The sequence below is a fragment of the Lathyrus oleraceus genome, chromosome 6 (assembly GCF_024323335.1).
Source record: "Lathyrus oleraceus cultivar Zhongwan6 chromosome 6, CAAS_Psat_ZW6_1.0, whole genome shotgun sequence".
Classification (NCBI taxonomy): domain Eukaryota; kingdom Viridiplantae; phylum Streptophyta; class Magnoliopsida; order Fabales; family Fabaceae; genus Lathyrus; species Lathyrus oleraceus.
Window position 1 is genome coordinate 30,267,870 of NC_066584.1, and position 15,608 is coordinate 30,283,477.

The 15,608-nt window shown below is 33.2% G+C and overlaps 1 protein-coding gene across 2 annotated transcripts; it reads left to right on the top strand.

Moving 5' to 3' along the window:
• The first annotated feature begins 6,443 nt into the window (after nt 1-6,443).
• On the top strand, nt 6,444-13,857 carry LOC127097841 (transcriptional corepressor LEUNIG). 2 transcript variants are annotated; one of them, XM_051036326.1, is made up of 18 exons: nt 6,444-6,784; nt 7,248-7,345; nt 7,445-7,554; nt 9,395-9,787; nt 9,883-9,962; nt 10,050-10,128; nt 10,216-10,288; nt 10,497-10,546; nt 10,706-11,017; nt 11,134-11,334; nt 11,449-11,700; nt 11,787-11,928; nt 12,179-12,288; nt 12,484-12,633; nt 12,710-12,865; nt 12,954-13,070; nt 13,154-13,360; nt 13,476-13,857. In XM_051036326.1, the coding sequence occupies exons 1-18, from the start codon at nt 6,753-6,755 to the stop codon at nt 13,617-13,619; spliced, it is 2,706 nt and encodes a 901-aa protein (XP_050892283.1). In that variant the 5' UTR covers nt 6,444-6,752; the 3' UTR covers nt 13,620-13,857. The 2 variants fall into 2 exon arrangements, with proteins under 2 accessions (XP_050892283.1, XP_050892284.1); XM_051036327.1 differs by having other exon boundaries at nt 11,814-11,928.
• The last annotated feature ends 1,751 nt before the right edge of the window (nt 13,858-15,608 follow it).

Genomic DNA, 15,608 nt, shown 5'->3' on the forward strand with positions numbered 1-15,608 from the left:
ATACAAGCTTTTATTATTTATGGATGTGTATTCTGTCTATAAGTAAATACCCATGTATGAGCTAGACAAAGAGAAGATGACCTTTATGACAAAATAAGCTAACTACCAGTATAATATGATGTCTTTTGTCTTGAAGAATGCATTGGCAACATATTTGAGGATGACGAATAAGGCTTTTAAGGAAGAAATAGGTGAACCACTACAAACATACATGGATGACATGATCGTTAAATCCAATGAGAAGGAATTACACGATAAATATCTCGCCCATGTATTTCAAAGAGTATGATAGTACAATATAAGGCTCAATCCAAAAAAGTGCACCTATGAAATCAGAGTTGTTAATTTTTTTGGCTTTTATCTAACAAAGAAGGGTATAGAAGAACACTCAGATAAGTCTGAGGCAGTCATCTGGATGACAACATCAACGACCAAGAAGGAAATGATGAAGTTCAACGAGATGCTGATAACTTTAAATACATTCATAACGAAATTGGTGCAACTTGCCATGCACTTCTACAAATAGTTGAAGAATGAAGCACATGTTGAATGAACTCCAAAATGTCAACAAGCATTTTCATCCTTGAAAATGACCTTATCAATTCCATTACTATAGTCTCACCCTTCTGTCGGAGAAGTCTTGTACCTTTACTTGGCCGTGTGCGATGAAGTGATCAACATCGTCCTCATAAGAGTGCCAAATTCTAACCAAAGTGTTGGTGTAAGCCATAGAGATCAATACTTTTATTATAACTTTGTACTTGTATTGAATTATTTAGTAATAATAAAATGCATTTATTTGTTATGCTTGTTTTTTCGAACTAATAAAGTCCATAAAATAGCTAGTTCGTTTAATGAAACATTAAGTGTGACTAAATAATAAGATCTAATTAAACATAAGAACACTAATTTTAAAGTATCCATGGTCATATTTTATTGTGAAGTTGGATAACATTAAAGCATTAAGATTATTATGCGGATTGGCCGATGATCGCATCTCATAGGTCGCATATAAAGAGTTGTCAAGTCTTTACATAAGTATGAATATTAGATATAATATTTATATTGGATTGCTCCATCATGAGAATACTACATAGAATGTTATGCAAGTGTCATAAGTTATTCTCGAAGTGATGGTGGTGTATACTTCTATTCAACCTGAAACCACTATGAATCTTATATGTAAAGTCAAATACTTTATTGTCAATCAAATGTTGTCTGTAATAGGATGACCATAAAAATGGTTGATGGGTACTCCAAAAATCATGCCGAGAGACATGAGTGACCTAAATGGAATTTATTCACCCTTCATAATATTTATATATATATATATATATATATATATATATATATATATATATATATATATATATATATATATATATATATAAGAGTCCAATATTTAACTAGACAAAGGTGACATAGTCTATATCTTATGTTCAATATGAACATGAGGCTAAAAAGGTAATTATACACACAAACATTATCACGAAAATGTTTTGTCAAATCACATGACATTTTTGCGACTTGGGTAACAAAGATGTGTTTATATATACCACTTAATGTTTATTGTATTAAATGTGTGATTTAGTATAATTACCAATATCACAAAAACCTGAAAGGTCACACACATAAAGATGATTATGGAATACATAACATCGTAAGGTACAATGGACTTAAGATGATCGTGGAACACCATCAAATAGAGTGTGCTTAAGTGATCTGTAGAACACCACAAGGTATAATGCACTTAATTAGAACACAAAATATTGTAAGATATCATTCATTTAAGTGAAATATAATACACTGTAAGGTATGATGCACTTAAGTGGACTTTTTCAGCTTGCAACACATACAAACGGTTTTATAAATATAACCCTTGCGAAAAAGCTTACACACTTTATGAAATTAAGTTTTGAACCTTAGTCATATTCTCTCTCTCTCTCTCTCTCTCTCTCTCTCTCTCTCTCTCTCTCTCTCTTCATTCATAAAATCTAGCACTAAGATTGAAGGAACTTTGTTCCCGTGGACTGAATAAAGGCCTTATTCTTCATTTAGCGCTTGCGATCGTTCTTCCAATTATGCACCTGAGGTGTTAATCGCTACAATAGGTAACCATTTATATAACCGATCATGCATCATTCGTAAGGATCAACTTAAGGGAAAGTTTGTCTTCCACTACATTTTATATTGCGATTTCCTTTCATAGAGTTTTGTCTATTTCATCTCCAAAGCCTTGGATGGACTAGGGACTTGCTATCCAAAGATAAATAAGGCGGCATTGGTTTCAGCAACTACATCCAGAAAACTATAATGTTACTTTCTAACACACACCATAGTTGACTGAACGAATTTATTGTTGAAGCAAGTGCTTCATCATCCAGATCTAGCAGGAGGGCTAACAAAGTGGTACATTGAGATGTCTAAATTTGACGTTTCCTTTGAATCAAGGAAAGCATAACTGTTTGCAGACTTCATAGAAAAGTTTACCTTAGGCACGCCAAAACCAATTCACACTTGGGTAGTGTTTACAGACGGGTCATCCCATGGCCGATGAAGTGAAACCAAACTAATCTTGGAGAATTAAGTCAACCTGATAATTGAAGTATTTATATATTTTGAATTTTCTCTCACCAATAATCAACCCGAGTGCGAAATTGTTATTTCTGATCTTATATTGGTCATCAAGATGGCAATAAATAGTGTTAGATTGAAAACATGATTCTATCTCGTGGTCTTATAAGTCAAAGTAGAATCCCATACCAAAAAGTAGTTGTTACAATGATATGTTGCTTTAGCAAGAGAGAAACTAGCGAAGTTCAAGACATTAGAGATCTTGCATGTCCTAAGAGAGCAAAACACTCAGGTTGAGACCCTATCCAAACTTTCCAACACCAAGGCATTCAGGGTAAACCACTATTTCATCCAAGAAACTCTAAAAAGTCCCAATATCAAAGCTCTAGATGTTACGATGATGGAAATTGACGAACCACATGACCCTTTTGGATATCACCCATTGTAGTATACATTAAGCAAGGAACGTTATCCTCCAATTCGGCCAAGGCCTCCCCCATAAAAAGAAGAGCCATTTTGTACTCTCTAATAGAAGGAACTTTGTATCGAATGGAATTATTGACTCCTCTACTAAAATGTTTGGAAGAAGAAGAAGTCGTCTGCACTCTCACTGAAGTGCACGAAAGAATAGTCGAATAATATCTGAGATGTTTGAGCTTTAGCCAAGAAACTTATCAGAGCTAGGTACTATTGACCGATGAACCATGTTTGCCCGATTGTCATGAAAAAGGTAATGTTTGTCAAAAACTACATAATGGTTTCAAAAACTAATATGTTCCTTAATATCTATGTTAGTAAGGTCCCGACCAATCGTCGCTCTCAATGATCTCATGAAATAATAGGTCCTTCGTTAATCTCGAGAAATTATATCTGAATGTGAAAAAGGATGAATAGAAAAAGAAGATCTGACAGCTTCAACTGTAATATACACATTCGTCTTTTAAGGAAAACTCACTAGTACTCCCGTAAGAAGAGCCACTAAAGGGTTTGTCACCATCTTCGGCATAACATACACAAAATCTTGAATTATTTCTAAGCACGATAAAATTAAGGTTAATACAATTAAATTCTAAAAGATTAGAATTTGAATTATTCGGGTGTTCAATCCTAGTGGATGATGAAGAATCACCACCGCCAGGGTTGTGTTATCACGTTTGCATGTATATTTTCTATGTTGGACATTATAAGAAAGAAGGAATAAAAAAAAAATGTAAGAAGAAAAACAATAAATGGTACCCGAAAAGGTAATGAAGTGAGGAAACATTTAGAAACAAGTGAAATGCGAAGATAATAGTGAATCAAAGAACACATAACTTATACAAAAAGAGAAGATGGTGAAATCAAAATTCATTGAAGCTCAGAGAATAAGAGAATAACTTATATAGAGAAAGGTTAACTTTAGTTTGCAAGAAAGAGCGAAAATTGTTTAAAAGATCAAAGTAATCCTTATATAGTAAAACAAGATAGATAAATCAACAAGAAAGCGGGAATTTGAAAAGCGAAAATCATATTTCCCATCGAAAATAAAAATAAACTTGAGTGCACTCGAGTATCTTAAGAGAAACACCATGCCCAAGTCTACGAACCTATGGCCACATGTGAATAAATCATACGAAACGTCTCAATAATGAGACTAACATTTAATGAACACGTTCCTCAAATCTCTCACAATTCCACATAAAAAATCATGACATAGAGGATTTGACATAGTTTGTGAAAGACTTCTTGTACTACACGTCACAACAAGCCTTATGGCCAATTGTTCTGGGCCAACCACATGCCCAATACTACACAAGCCCAATACTGGCAGATGTATGATATTGACCATAATTTACTTTACCTGTTTTTTGTTCACTCGATCACTTGAGCATCAAAGTGTTAATCTTACAAGTCTACTCCTACACTACTGCATCAAATATTTGCACCACCACATAAAAAATTCACCTCATTAATTAACCGATAATCAAAGTTCTCTAACCAAACAAATACAATACATGTTATTATACTCAAAGCATATACTACAAAATTCTCCTTTCAAGGATGAAGAATCACTTCAAAATCACAATCCTTTAAAAGTTTCATCCACCTTTACTTAAAATTACAAAAATAACGTTTAAAAATAATAAAAAAAGTGATTAAAGTAAATTTTTTATTATTAAATAACAAAATTAATTTCTCAACTTTATTTTAATTTTAGAGAGTATCATATTCAAGAAAAAAAACTATTTTCTTAATTACAAAGCTATCTTAAACCTAAAGTTACATGGTTAATGTCAAATACAAATAAAATTGAAAGGTGCTAAGTTCTTAAATCTTGACATTACACTATGAAAATTTCAACAAAATTTCTTTTATCAAATAATCAAAAGGATTGATTATACGGTGAGAATCGCGTTCCAAACTATAATGAGAATAACATGGTGCTCACGTGATCACATCATATTCATTTAAGTAATCTATAAATATTTATAGATTAATTAATTTTATCAATTATCATCTAAACTAATAACATCCTAAACAAAATGTTTAACAAAGCATAAAAATCAACTATTAACAAATATATTTCATTGCGATTGATTTAAAACTCAATAACCGATCAAAATTATAATTTTGTATCATTTAACAATTAGGTAACAAACCTAATGAATTAACACTTATGATACCTACTACTATCACCTATTTTGATTGTAATAACTTGAACAACCACATTTTGATTCAATTGTTTTTGGTGGAATTTAAAAGCTAAGAAAAATTATTGTAAAAATGATAAAAATTGCCTTAAGCTAATTAGAGTTATAAAGATGCACTTATGTTGTGTTGCTTCTGAAAAGCGTATTTGGTTATATAAATTAGAGTCAAACACAAGTCATGTGAAAGATAACATCAAACAAAACAATACAACCTTAATAAAGAGAAATCGATCTAATTTAGTCGTTAAAAGTGCATATTTAATAAGAGGATATTAATCTAATTGATTTATTAATTAAACTAAAATAAAAACTAGTTAAAATAATTTATTAAAATAAAATATTAAACTAATTAAATTAATTCTATATAAAAAGAAATTTACATCATATGGACATATTATATTCTTTACTTTAAACCTATTATTACTTTTAAATAATATTGATAGCTCTTTCCTCTTTAGACTTTCAATCTAATCAAACTAAAAAAGAAAAATAACAATCTCTTACCTTATATTTTCTTATATGTTAAGAATAATAACAATATATTATGAAAATTTGTTAAATCAATTTTTTTTTTCTGAAAATTTGATTTTTTTGATTAACTGAAAATTTGATTGAATGAACTGTCACACTTAATTAATTGTTTTATCTAATTTATTTATTTCTATCTTATATAAAAATAAAATATTGATTATATTAAATGAATTCCAACTATTCTATTAAAAAATATCACATGATCCAACTTTTTTTTTTCAAAAACAAAAAAAAACAAAATAAATAAATTAAAAAGTCAAAATAATCCCCTTATTCAATGCATCAAATAATCATACAAATCTTAAAAATATTAAAAATTCAAGACTTTCAATTTAAAAACGACAATTTATTAAAATTATAAATAATTTTTAAATATTAATTAATTATTATAAATTTTCATAAAATATTTTCTGTTCCATTCTATCGTCCAATAGATTAATATTAATATTGATATTTTCAAATAAAAATCTCAAAATATATAATTTTAAATAAATATTTTAATTAAATTTTTTTTCCACCATTTATCTAGCTCAAGAGACTTAAGTAGTTAAAGTGCAAGATGTGTTAGTGAGTGTTGTTGTTGTTGTTGTAAGTTATGAGAATCTAAATATTAGAAAATTCACGTGTCTTTTATTCAATCATATAAAAACATTTTTCCAATGTTTTTCTTACCGTGTCTCAAGTCTTAGAATACTCGTTTCTGTTTCATTCCTTTCGATTTTTTCTTCCTTAAAATCCTGTTTTTTCCGCTTTCTCTTCTTCTTCTTCTTCTCTCGTTTCGTTTCGCTTTCTACACTTCCCTTTTTCTCTTCTCCCTCATGTTTCTCTGCTTCTCTTCCACCACAAAATCTAGTCTCTTTTGCACCTTTTACTTCTCAGTTTCATTACACTTTTGAAGACTCACCAACCTCGTTGCTCGTTGGTTTTTCATTACCCATCAATTTTCTTTCTCTCAGTATGTCTCAGACTAACTGGGAGGCTGATAAGATGTGAGTGTTGCTGTATTTTTGTTTTTGTTTTTGTTTTTCCTTCTTTCTAGGTTGTTTTCAGTTTTAAAAAATGGGTTTTTTTATTTTAATTATGTTCAATTTTGTTTTTTTGATGATTTGGGTTCTGATTTTTTATGTTTTGGTGATTTGGGGTTGGTTTATATTCTCTGATATGGTTCTGTATGTTGTTTTTTTGTATGAATGTGTGAGAATATTCTAATGGGTATATTAGGGTTTTTTATTTTTTATTTTATTTTTAGCTTCTGCAAGTTAAATAGGGTTTCTTTACATTGATGAAATGATCACTTTTGGTTGTTGAACTCTTTGTTTCCTGCATTTGGGTTGCTGATATTGATGGTCATAGTGATATATTTGATGTAAAGAATGTAAAGATCTAAGCTTTGGTTCTTGAAGTTGAAGTTGATTATGCTTACTTTTGTTTGGTTGCTTTATGAGATTTTAGGTTGGATGTTTACATCCATGATTATCTTGTGAAGAGGGATTTGAAAGCTTCAGCTCAGGCTTTTCAAGCTGAAGGGAAAGTGTCATCTGATCCTGTTGGTGAGTTATCTAGAAGCAAAGATGTATCGTTTTTGTGTTTCTGTTTTGTTCATTGTATTAATCCGGATGTTTTTTTGTAATGATGGAATGGGATTTCAGCTATTGATGCCCCGGGAGGATTTTTGTTCGAGTGGTGGTCGGTTTTCTGGGATATATTTATTGCTAGAACGAATGAGAAGCATTCGGAAGTTGCCGCGTCTTATATCGAGGTTGGTTGGATAATCTTGGTTTTTTCTTTCTGTATTTTGTACTTCTAGCGTGTTGATTCCGAGTCAGGTGTTTATGCTATATCGAGGTTGGTTGGAAAATCTGTGCTGTTTGTTTCTTCTTCTGTATTTAGTACTTCTAATGTGTTGATTCGAGTTACGTGATTATGCCATACCGAGATTGGTTGGAAAATTTGTGTTTTTCTTTTTCGTATTTTGTACTTCTAGTGTGTTGATTCTGAGTCAGGTGATTGTGCTACAAGTTTGGCAAATAAAACGCGGTATTAGATAAGGAAGTCGGTTACCTTTAATGCGTATCTATTTGTGTATTAAATAAGGAAGTTTGTACATTTGACGCGTTGAAACTTCCTTATTGCGTATCTTAACTAATGATTGATTTGGTTAGCAGTTTCTCGCTTTCAATTTGTCGCTTATTGGGATTGTTTCTGACAAATAATATTTTATTAGGCATGATTTTAGAAAGAAATTCATTCTTTAATTTCTTCTCGCTAATGCGCTGGCAGTATGATTTCAAAAAATAATTTTGTTTGTACTTTGCACGATTGGATATTTGTCTACTTGTTTGCACTACAATTACTAAATGGATTTTGATCGTGTAATTTTTACTGACAATCATAAATAGCACGGAGAAAACTAGTTTTACGTTGTCATGTAAAACAGCTATGGAAACACAACTTCACTTTTTCAAATCTAGGATAGTAAAAAAGATTAGAAATTTCAGCTATTGATGCCCCGGCAGGATTTTTGTTCGAGTGGTGGTTGGTTTTCTGGGACATATTTATTGCTAGAACGAATGAGAAGCATTCAGAAGTTGTTGCGTCTTATATCGAGGTTGGTTGGAAAATCTGTGTTGTTGGTTTTTTCTCCTTATTTTGTACATCTAGCGTGTTGATTCCGAGTCACGTGATTATGCTATATATCGAGGTTGGTTGGAAAATCTGTGCTGTTTTTTTTCCGTGTTTTGTACTTCTAGCATGTTGATTCCGAGTCACGTGATTATGCTATATCGAGGTTGGTTGGAAAATCTGTGTTGTTTTTGTTTTCCATATTTTGTACTTGTAGTGTGTTGATTCCGAGTCAGGTGATTGTGCTACAAGTTTGGCAAATAAAAATGCGGTACTAAATAAGGAAGTCGGTTACCTGGTTACCTTTTACGTGTAGCTATTCGTGTATTACATAAGGAAGTTTGTATATTTGACATGTTGGAACTTCCTTATTTCGCATCTTAACTAATGATTGATTTGGTTAACTATTTCTCACTTTCGATTAGTCTGCTACAAGTTTGGAAAATAAAACGTGGTACTAAATAAGGAAGTCGTTTACCTGGTTACCTTTTACGCATATCTATTCGTGTATTACATAAGGAAGTTTGTATATTTGACGTGTTGAAACTTCCTTATTTCGCATCTAAACTAATTATTGATTTGGTTAGCTGTTTCTCGCTTTCGATTTGTCGTTTAGCTATTAGGGGAAATTGGGATTGTTTCTGAAGAATAATTTTTTTATTAGACATGATTTTAGAAAGAAGTTAATTCTTTAATTTCTTCTCGATAGTGCGCTGGCTGTATAATTTCAAAAAATAATCTTGTTTGCACGAGTGAATATTTGTCTACTTGTGACTACAATTACGTAATGGATTTTTATCTCGTCATTTTTACTGACGAAATCATAAATAGCACAGAGAAAACTATTTTCAAATCTAGGATAATAAAAAAGATTAGAAATTTCAGATTAGGTAACCATTTTAGTCAGATATAGTTTTTTTTTATATCAATATGCGTGCTGCTTTTGAAGTTTTCGGTTTGTGAAACTTCCTTTGCAGACACAGTTAATTAAGGCTAGGGAGCAGCAACAGCAACAACAACAGAATCAGCCACAACCTCAGCAGTCACAACACCAACAACAGCAGAATCAACAACAGCAGCATATGCAGATGCAACAAATGCTGTTACAGAGGCAGCATCAACAGCAGCAACAACAGCAGCAACAGCAACAACAACATCAGCAGCAACAACAGCAGCAACCACAGCATCAACAGCAGCAACAACAGCAGCAGCAACAGCAGGGTAGGGATAGGGCTCATCTCCTGAACGGTGGTGGTGCAAATGGATTAGTTGGAAACCCTAGCACTGCAAATGCAATTGCAACAAAGATGTACGAGGAAAGGTTAAAACTTCCCCTTCAAAGAGATTCTTTGGAAGATGCTGCGATGAAGGTACATGGATATTCCGGTTTTACGTGATTATTATATGATGAACTATTGTTCTTATGATGTAAATATTCATAGCTATCTTGTGTTCTTTTGTACAGCAAAGATTTGGAGACCAAATCTTGGACCCAAATCATGCCTCGATTTTGAAGTCATCCGCAGCTACTGGCCAACCGTCAGGGTGATTTTCTTTTGAACTTAGCCTTCGTTTCTTTTTAGCTATGGATGTTGACCGTATTAGAACCAAATTTCGTTTTCTTGTATTCAGGCAAGTTTTGCATGGTGCTGCTGGTGCAATGTCTCCACAAATTCAAGCTCGTAATCAGCAACTACCAGGGTCTACTCCGGTATGCTATCTTAAAAAGTGTTCTCATTAATTACCTCTCAATATATTTCGCATCAGCTGTTTTTCCTGACTCGCCACTTTGAATCAGGATATAAAAACCGAGATTAATCCTGTTTTAAACCCTAGAGTTGCGGGTCCTGAATCGTTGATGGCAATTCCTGGTATTATATTCTAATCTATCTAGTTTGTTGTGCTTTTACTTCAAAAACTGGTTTGCAAGCATGTTATAGCTTTTTTTTCCTTGTAGTCGGTTCTTTGAAAGTTATTCATTAGGTGAGGATATTTTGGGATATAATGTGAAAGTGTTACAATGTTTTGTGATTATCCGTACTTATAGATTGAGTTAAAGGAGATTTTTGTTTGTGTCAGGATCAAATCAAGGCGGCAACAATTTGACTCTGAAAGGGTGGCCACTCACAGTGAGTAATCCTTTTATTTTAATATTTATTTAAACTAAATATTACCGTTGGTTAACTTCATGTTTTCTAAATATATAAAGCTAAACATTATCTAATGATGAAACTACACAATTGCGTTGTTCAGTTTCACTATTTAATGCTGTCCTTTTCGCGTTATAGGGGTTGGAGCAACTTCGTTCTGGTATACTTCAGCCACAAAAACCTTTCATACAGAATCCACAGCCTTTTCATCAACTTCCAATGTTGACTCCGCAACATCAACAACAACTTATGTTAGCACAGCAAAACCTGGCATCACCATCTGCCAGTGATGAAAGTAGAAGACTCAGAATGCTACTGAACAATAGGAATATGGGCGTAGGTAAGGACGGCCTTTCAAATCCTGTCGGTGATGTAGTATCGAATGTTGGATCACCCCTTCAAGCAGGTGGTCCTCCTTTTCCTCGTGCTGATACGGATATGCTAATGAAGGTGCTTGTTCATGCAATTTATCTTTTCATCTTCATTACGATCTTGCAAAAACTGCCCTTCAATAAAATCTTAAATTGCAAAATGTTTCGTAAGTTAATTTTTGTTTGTTTTTGTAGATGAAACTGGCTCAGTTACAACACCAACAGCAGCAGAATGCTAATCCACAGCAGCAGCAGCAACTTCAACAGCATTCTCTTTCAAATCAGCAATCTCAGTCTTCAAATCATAACATGCATCAGCAAGATAAAGTAGGGGGAGGTGGTGGCAGTGTCACCGGAGATGGTAGCATGTCAAACTCCTTTAGAGGAAATGATCAGGTCAGTCCTTTACCTCGTGGAATCATTGGGCAATGAACCTATAAATATTTTCTAGCTTGTAAAATAATTGAGTCTGAAATGGGTTTCTAACATTTTGTTCTGAATGAATTCAAGGTTTCCAAAAACCAGACCGGAAGAAAGAGAAAGCAACCCGTTTCTTCTTCCGGTCCTGCCAATAGCTCAGGAACAGCCAACACAGCAGGTCCTTCTCCGAGTTCAGCACCCTCAACTCCCTCAGGCTCAACTCATACCCCTGGTGATGTGATATCAATGCCTTCTTTACCTCATAATGGTAGTTCTTCTAAGCCATTAATGATGTTTGGCACTGATGGCACCGGAACTCTTACCTCACCTTCCAACCAATTGGTGAGTGTCTCTTCTATGTGATTTGAATTAATGGAAGGAATAATACGTTCCTTGCATGTAGACTCATTGCCATTCCATTTTGGCAGTGGGATGATAAGGATATTGAATTGCAGGCAGATGTGGACCGCTTCGTTGAGGATGCGTCTCTTGATGATAACGTTGAGTCTTTTTTATCTCATGATGATAATGACCCTAGAGATCCAGTTGGACGTATGGATGTAAGCAAAGGTGCAGTAAACACCAACGTTTTATCTATCATAATGTTTTTTTTTTGTGCCATTACCAAGCACCTAATCTTATTCCAAATTAGCTTCTGTAGCATAGATTACACCTGCAAAGTTCTTAGTAATATTAGTAAGAAAGGGCTATAATGTTTTGTATACGAAGTTGTGATGTTACTTTTAAATTTATTGACTTTCATAAAAGCGAGATTCATAATTCATTTTGAAACTGAGCGTATGAGTTTGCCTATTTTCAGGTTTCACATTTTCTGAAGTAAGTTCTGTCCGTGCAAGCACAAGCAAAGTTGTTTGTACTCATTTCTCTTCCGACGGAAAATTGCTTGCAAGTGGCGGCCATGACAAAAAGGTTAGTTAGGTCATTATGCTGGGAAAACATGTTTTAGCGCTTTATCTGTGCAATTGATTTCTAAATATTACGAGTTAACACGTCTAATTGTCCTGCTTGAAAATTGATGAACAAAATCCCGAACCATTGTATTGTATCGTTTATTCGGTTTTATACATAGAATGTGACATTTCATCTGCTTGTTTCACAATGCAGGCTGTTTTATGGTACACAGATTCTCTAAAGCAGAAAGCTACTCTTGAAGAGCATTCATCTTTAATTACTGATGTCCGTTTCAGTCCAACCCTGCCTCGTCTTGCAACTTCTTCATATGACAAAACTGTCCGCGTTTGGGATGTTGACAATGTAAGTTGATTTTGTTTGATGGATTGTGTTTTTCTTGTTTGTTATTTGACATTAACTTATGTAATTACCGATGCAGCCCGGGTATTCGCTTCGTACCTTCACCGGTCATTCTGCATCTGTTATGTCACTAGACTTTCACCCTAATAAAGAGGACCTTATCTGCTCTTGTGACTTCGATGGCGAGATAAGATATTGGAGTATTAACAATGGAAGTTGTGCTAGAGTGTCAAAGGTAGTATTTTAGCATCGTCTAACTTTATTCACAATTTTCTGTTTTAGTAATTCGGCAAAACTGAAGTTTTGTTTTTTTTACCGATTAGGGTGGCACTGCACAAATGAGATTTCAACCTCGGCTGGGGAGATACCTTGCTGCAGCTGCAGAGAACGTCGTCTCTATACTCGATGTCGAGACACAAGCATGCCGATATTCACTAAAGGTCGGTTAAAAAAGAAATTTAACGATGATATCTAAACTAACTATGCAAGTATTTGTTGATTTTACTAATGGAGTATATTGCAGGGTCACACAAAGTCGATACATTCCGTATGTTGGGATCCATCCGGGGAGTTCTTGGCATCTGTCAGCGAGGACTCTGTCAGGGTTTGGACTCTCGGAAGTGGAAGTGAAGGGGAATGTGTTCACGAGCTTAGCTGTAACGGCAATAAGTTTCACTCGTGCGTTTTCCATCCAACGTACTCGTCACTGCTGGTCATTGGATGTTACCAGGCAAGTCTACATCCGATTGTATCTTTTTACCCGTCCCAATATCCTGCATGAATTTAAATGGAATCTGATCGATCCATAACAACTACTTATACTATAAACTATCTATAATCCGCAGTCATTGGAGCTGTGGAACATGACAGAGAACAAGACGATGACTCTGTCTGCTCACGACGGTCTAATTGCTGCTCTGGCCGTTTCAACTGTAAACGGTCTGGTTGCTTCAGCTAGTCATGACAAGTTCGTCAAGCTCTGGAAGTGAGACCTGAGCTTGCATGTCGGGTGTACTATGTTGTACAATACAAGGTTGTTTTTATTTATTTATGTGTTGATTCATAACATGCATGTGCTTCATTTCTCTTTTTCCTATGTAACAATAGATACTAACTTTTTGTAACATTATTATCACCATTCTTGTTACATGTTTCATTATTGTTTACTTGGAGATTTCGGCTCTTGTATCATCAAACGGGACATTATAATATTATTGTGTTTCTTTCTCTCTCTCTCTCCTTTCACTTATGGTTAGTGATGATGATCCAGTTGTGACAGCAATGATTGCATTTGAATTTTGTTTAGCTTTGTTTTTTCATTGTGGTCCTATTCATCTATAATATTCCTCAAGGGATAAAATAAATTTTGAATTCTACAAAATAGGTGATTATTGATTTTAGTCGTTATAAATTTTTTTGTTGAAAAAACATGCGAGATTAATGACACATTATTTAGAGAAATTCTGTCTACAATGTTATAATTTTAGGAACTCTTAAAAAATTATTTTGACCATTTTCCAAGGGTCCCTCTACATTAAGTTTTTTGATTTTTAATATATATATTTTTTATTTTTAATAAAATTTTAAAGGACAATATTTTATGTCATTTCAAAGGAGTTTGGAAAAATTCTTTAGAAAAGAGTCAATTTGAAATATCAAAAGGTTTCTAAACATGTTGCAAGGTGACTTGAGTATTTTTTATTATTTCGATTAATAAAAATGTATATAATCAATTTTTTGAATGAGCAATTCATGGTCCGATTGTTATAGATACAATGTTAAAAAACAACATATGGAATTTGCATTGCCTAATTAGCTAACTCAAAAAGAAGAATTAGTAACTTTTTGCTGGCCTTTGGTTTAAATTTGAGATTGGGCTTATGTAGGCATTTAGATCATTTTTCACTTCTCTTTTTCTCAAATTTATATGGAATTTGCATTGCCTAATTAGCTAACTCAAAAAGAAGAATTAATAGTAAAATATGAAGGTGAAGGTGTAGAAATTTAAAATGATACTATTGGTTATTTTTTATATGCAAGTATACAAAGTTAAAATTAGTAATAAGATGTGTATTATCTTAAATTAATTTTTAATCCAAGAAATTGTGAAAAGAAGATGAGCGGAGGTAATAAATAATTTGTTAGTCCTTTTGTGATTGACTATATTATGCAAAATAATATGGAGTTTGTTCAAGCTATTATGGTGCAGAAGGGACACATGTGAAACACGATGTTCCAACACGTGTGCTGTAATATTTGGTCTCTGACAACAAATATATGATATTGCAATTTTTGTTCAAAATTATTCTATTCAAGATTTACTCTACGAAAAAGATCTACAATTCATAAAGAAAAGTTAATTTATATCTATTGGTGCAACATGTGGAACACGATGTTCCGACATGTGTGTAGTGACCCTGGTTAGCAGGCCATGATGGATGTTTGGTGTGAAAATTTTGGTTGAGATTTAATCAGTTTTGATGCACTTTATTTAACAGTGTATGATTGATTTGTTCGGTAGCTGTTGAAGATCAAATAAAATTTAAATGGAGATTTAAATTTGAATTTGAATATAACAAACCATATCTTTTGGAGATTTTTATGGAGCAATCAAATTCAACAAGATTCTTTATTATTTTGGATGAATTTAAGTCAGAGATCCATGAGGAAAACCCCCAGAATACATTGCTATATAAGGAGACTCAATTCTCATATTTTAGTTGAGGGTTTGTACGCAAGATTAAGTTATTTGTGTCTAGCGTTTGTGCGTATTTTGTTTCTTGTATTCCACGTTAATGCCATCATAAGGATTAGTGTTGAATCTTTGTGTACACCACTTTATGTTTCAGTAACTTGGCATAGTTGTTGGTGTCTTAGTTGAATTGTAAATTTAACAATCAATAAAGTTGTTATTAAGGTTGATCACTAGGGGTTAGTGGTTGAAGAAAGTGAGAGGGGTTCCCATATTTAGGGAAAAT

Excerpts from the sequence above, each read along its gene's own strand:
- LOC127097841 (XM_051036326.1), top strand. The coding sequence starts at position 6,753 with ATGTCTCAGACTAACTGGGAGGCTGATAAGAT. Across the intron at positions 9,788-9,882 it reads TGGAAGATGCTGCGATGAAG|CAAAGATTTGGAGACCAAAT; the intron begins GTACATGGATAT and ends TCTTTTGTACAG. Across the intron at positions 12,289-12,483 it reads GTGGCGGCCATGACAAAAAG|GCTGTTTTATGGTACACAGA; the intron begins GTTAGTTAGGTC and ends TTCACAATGCAG.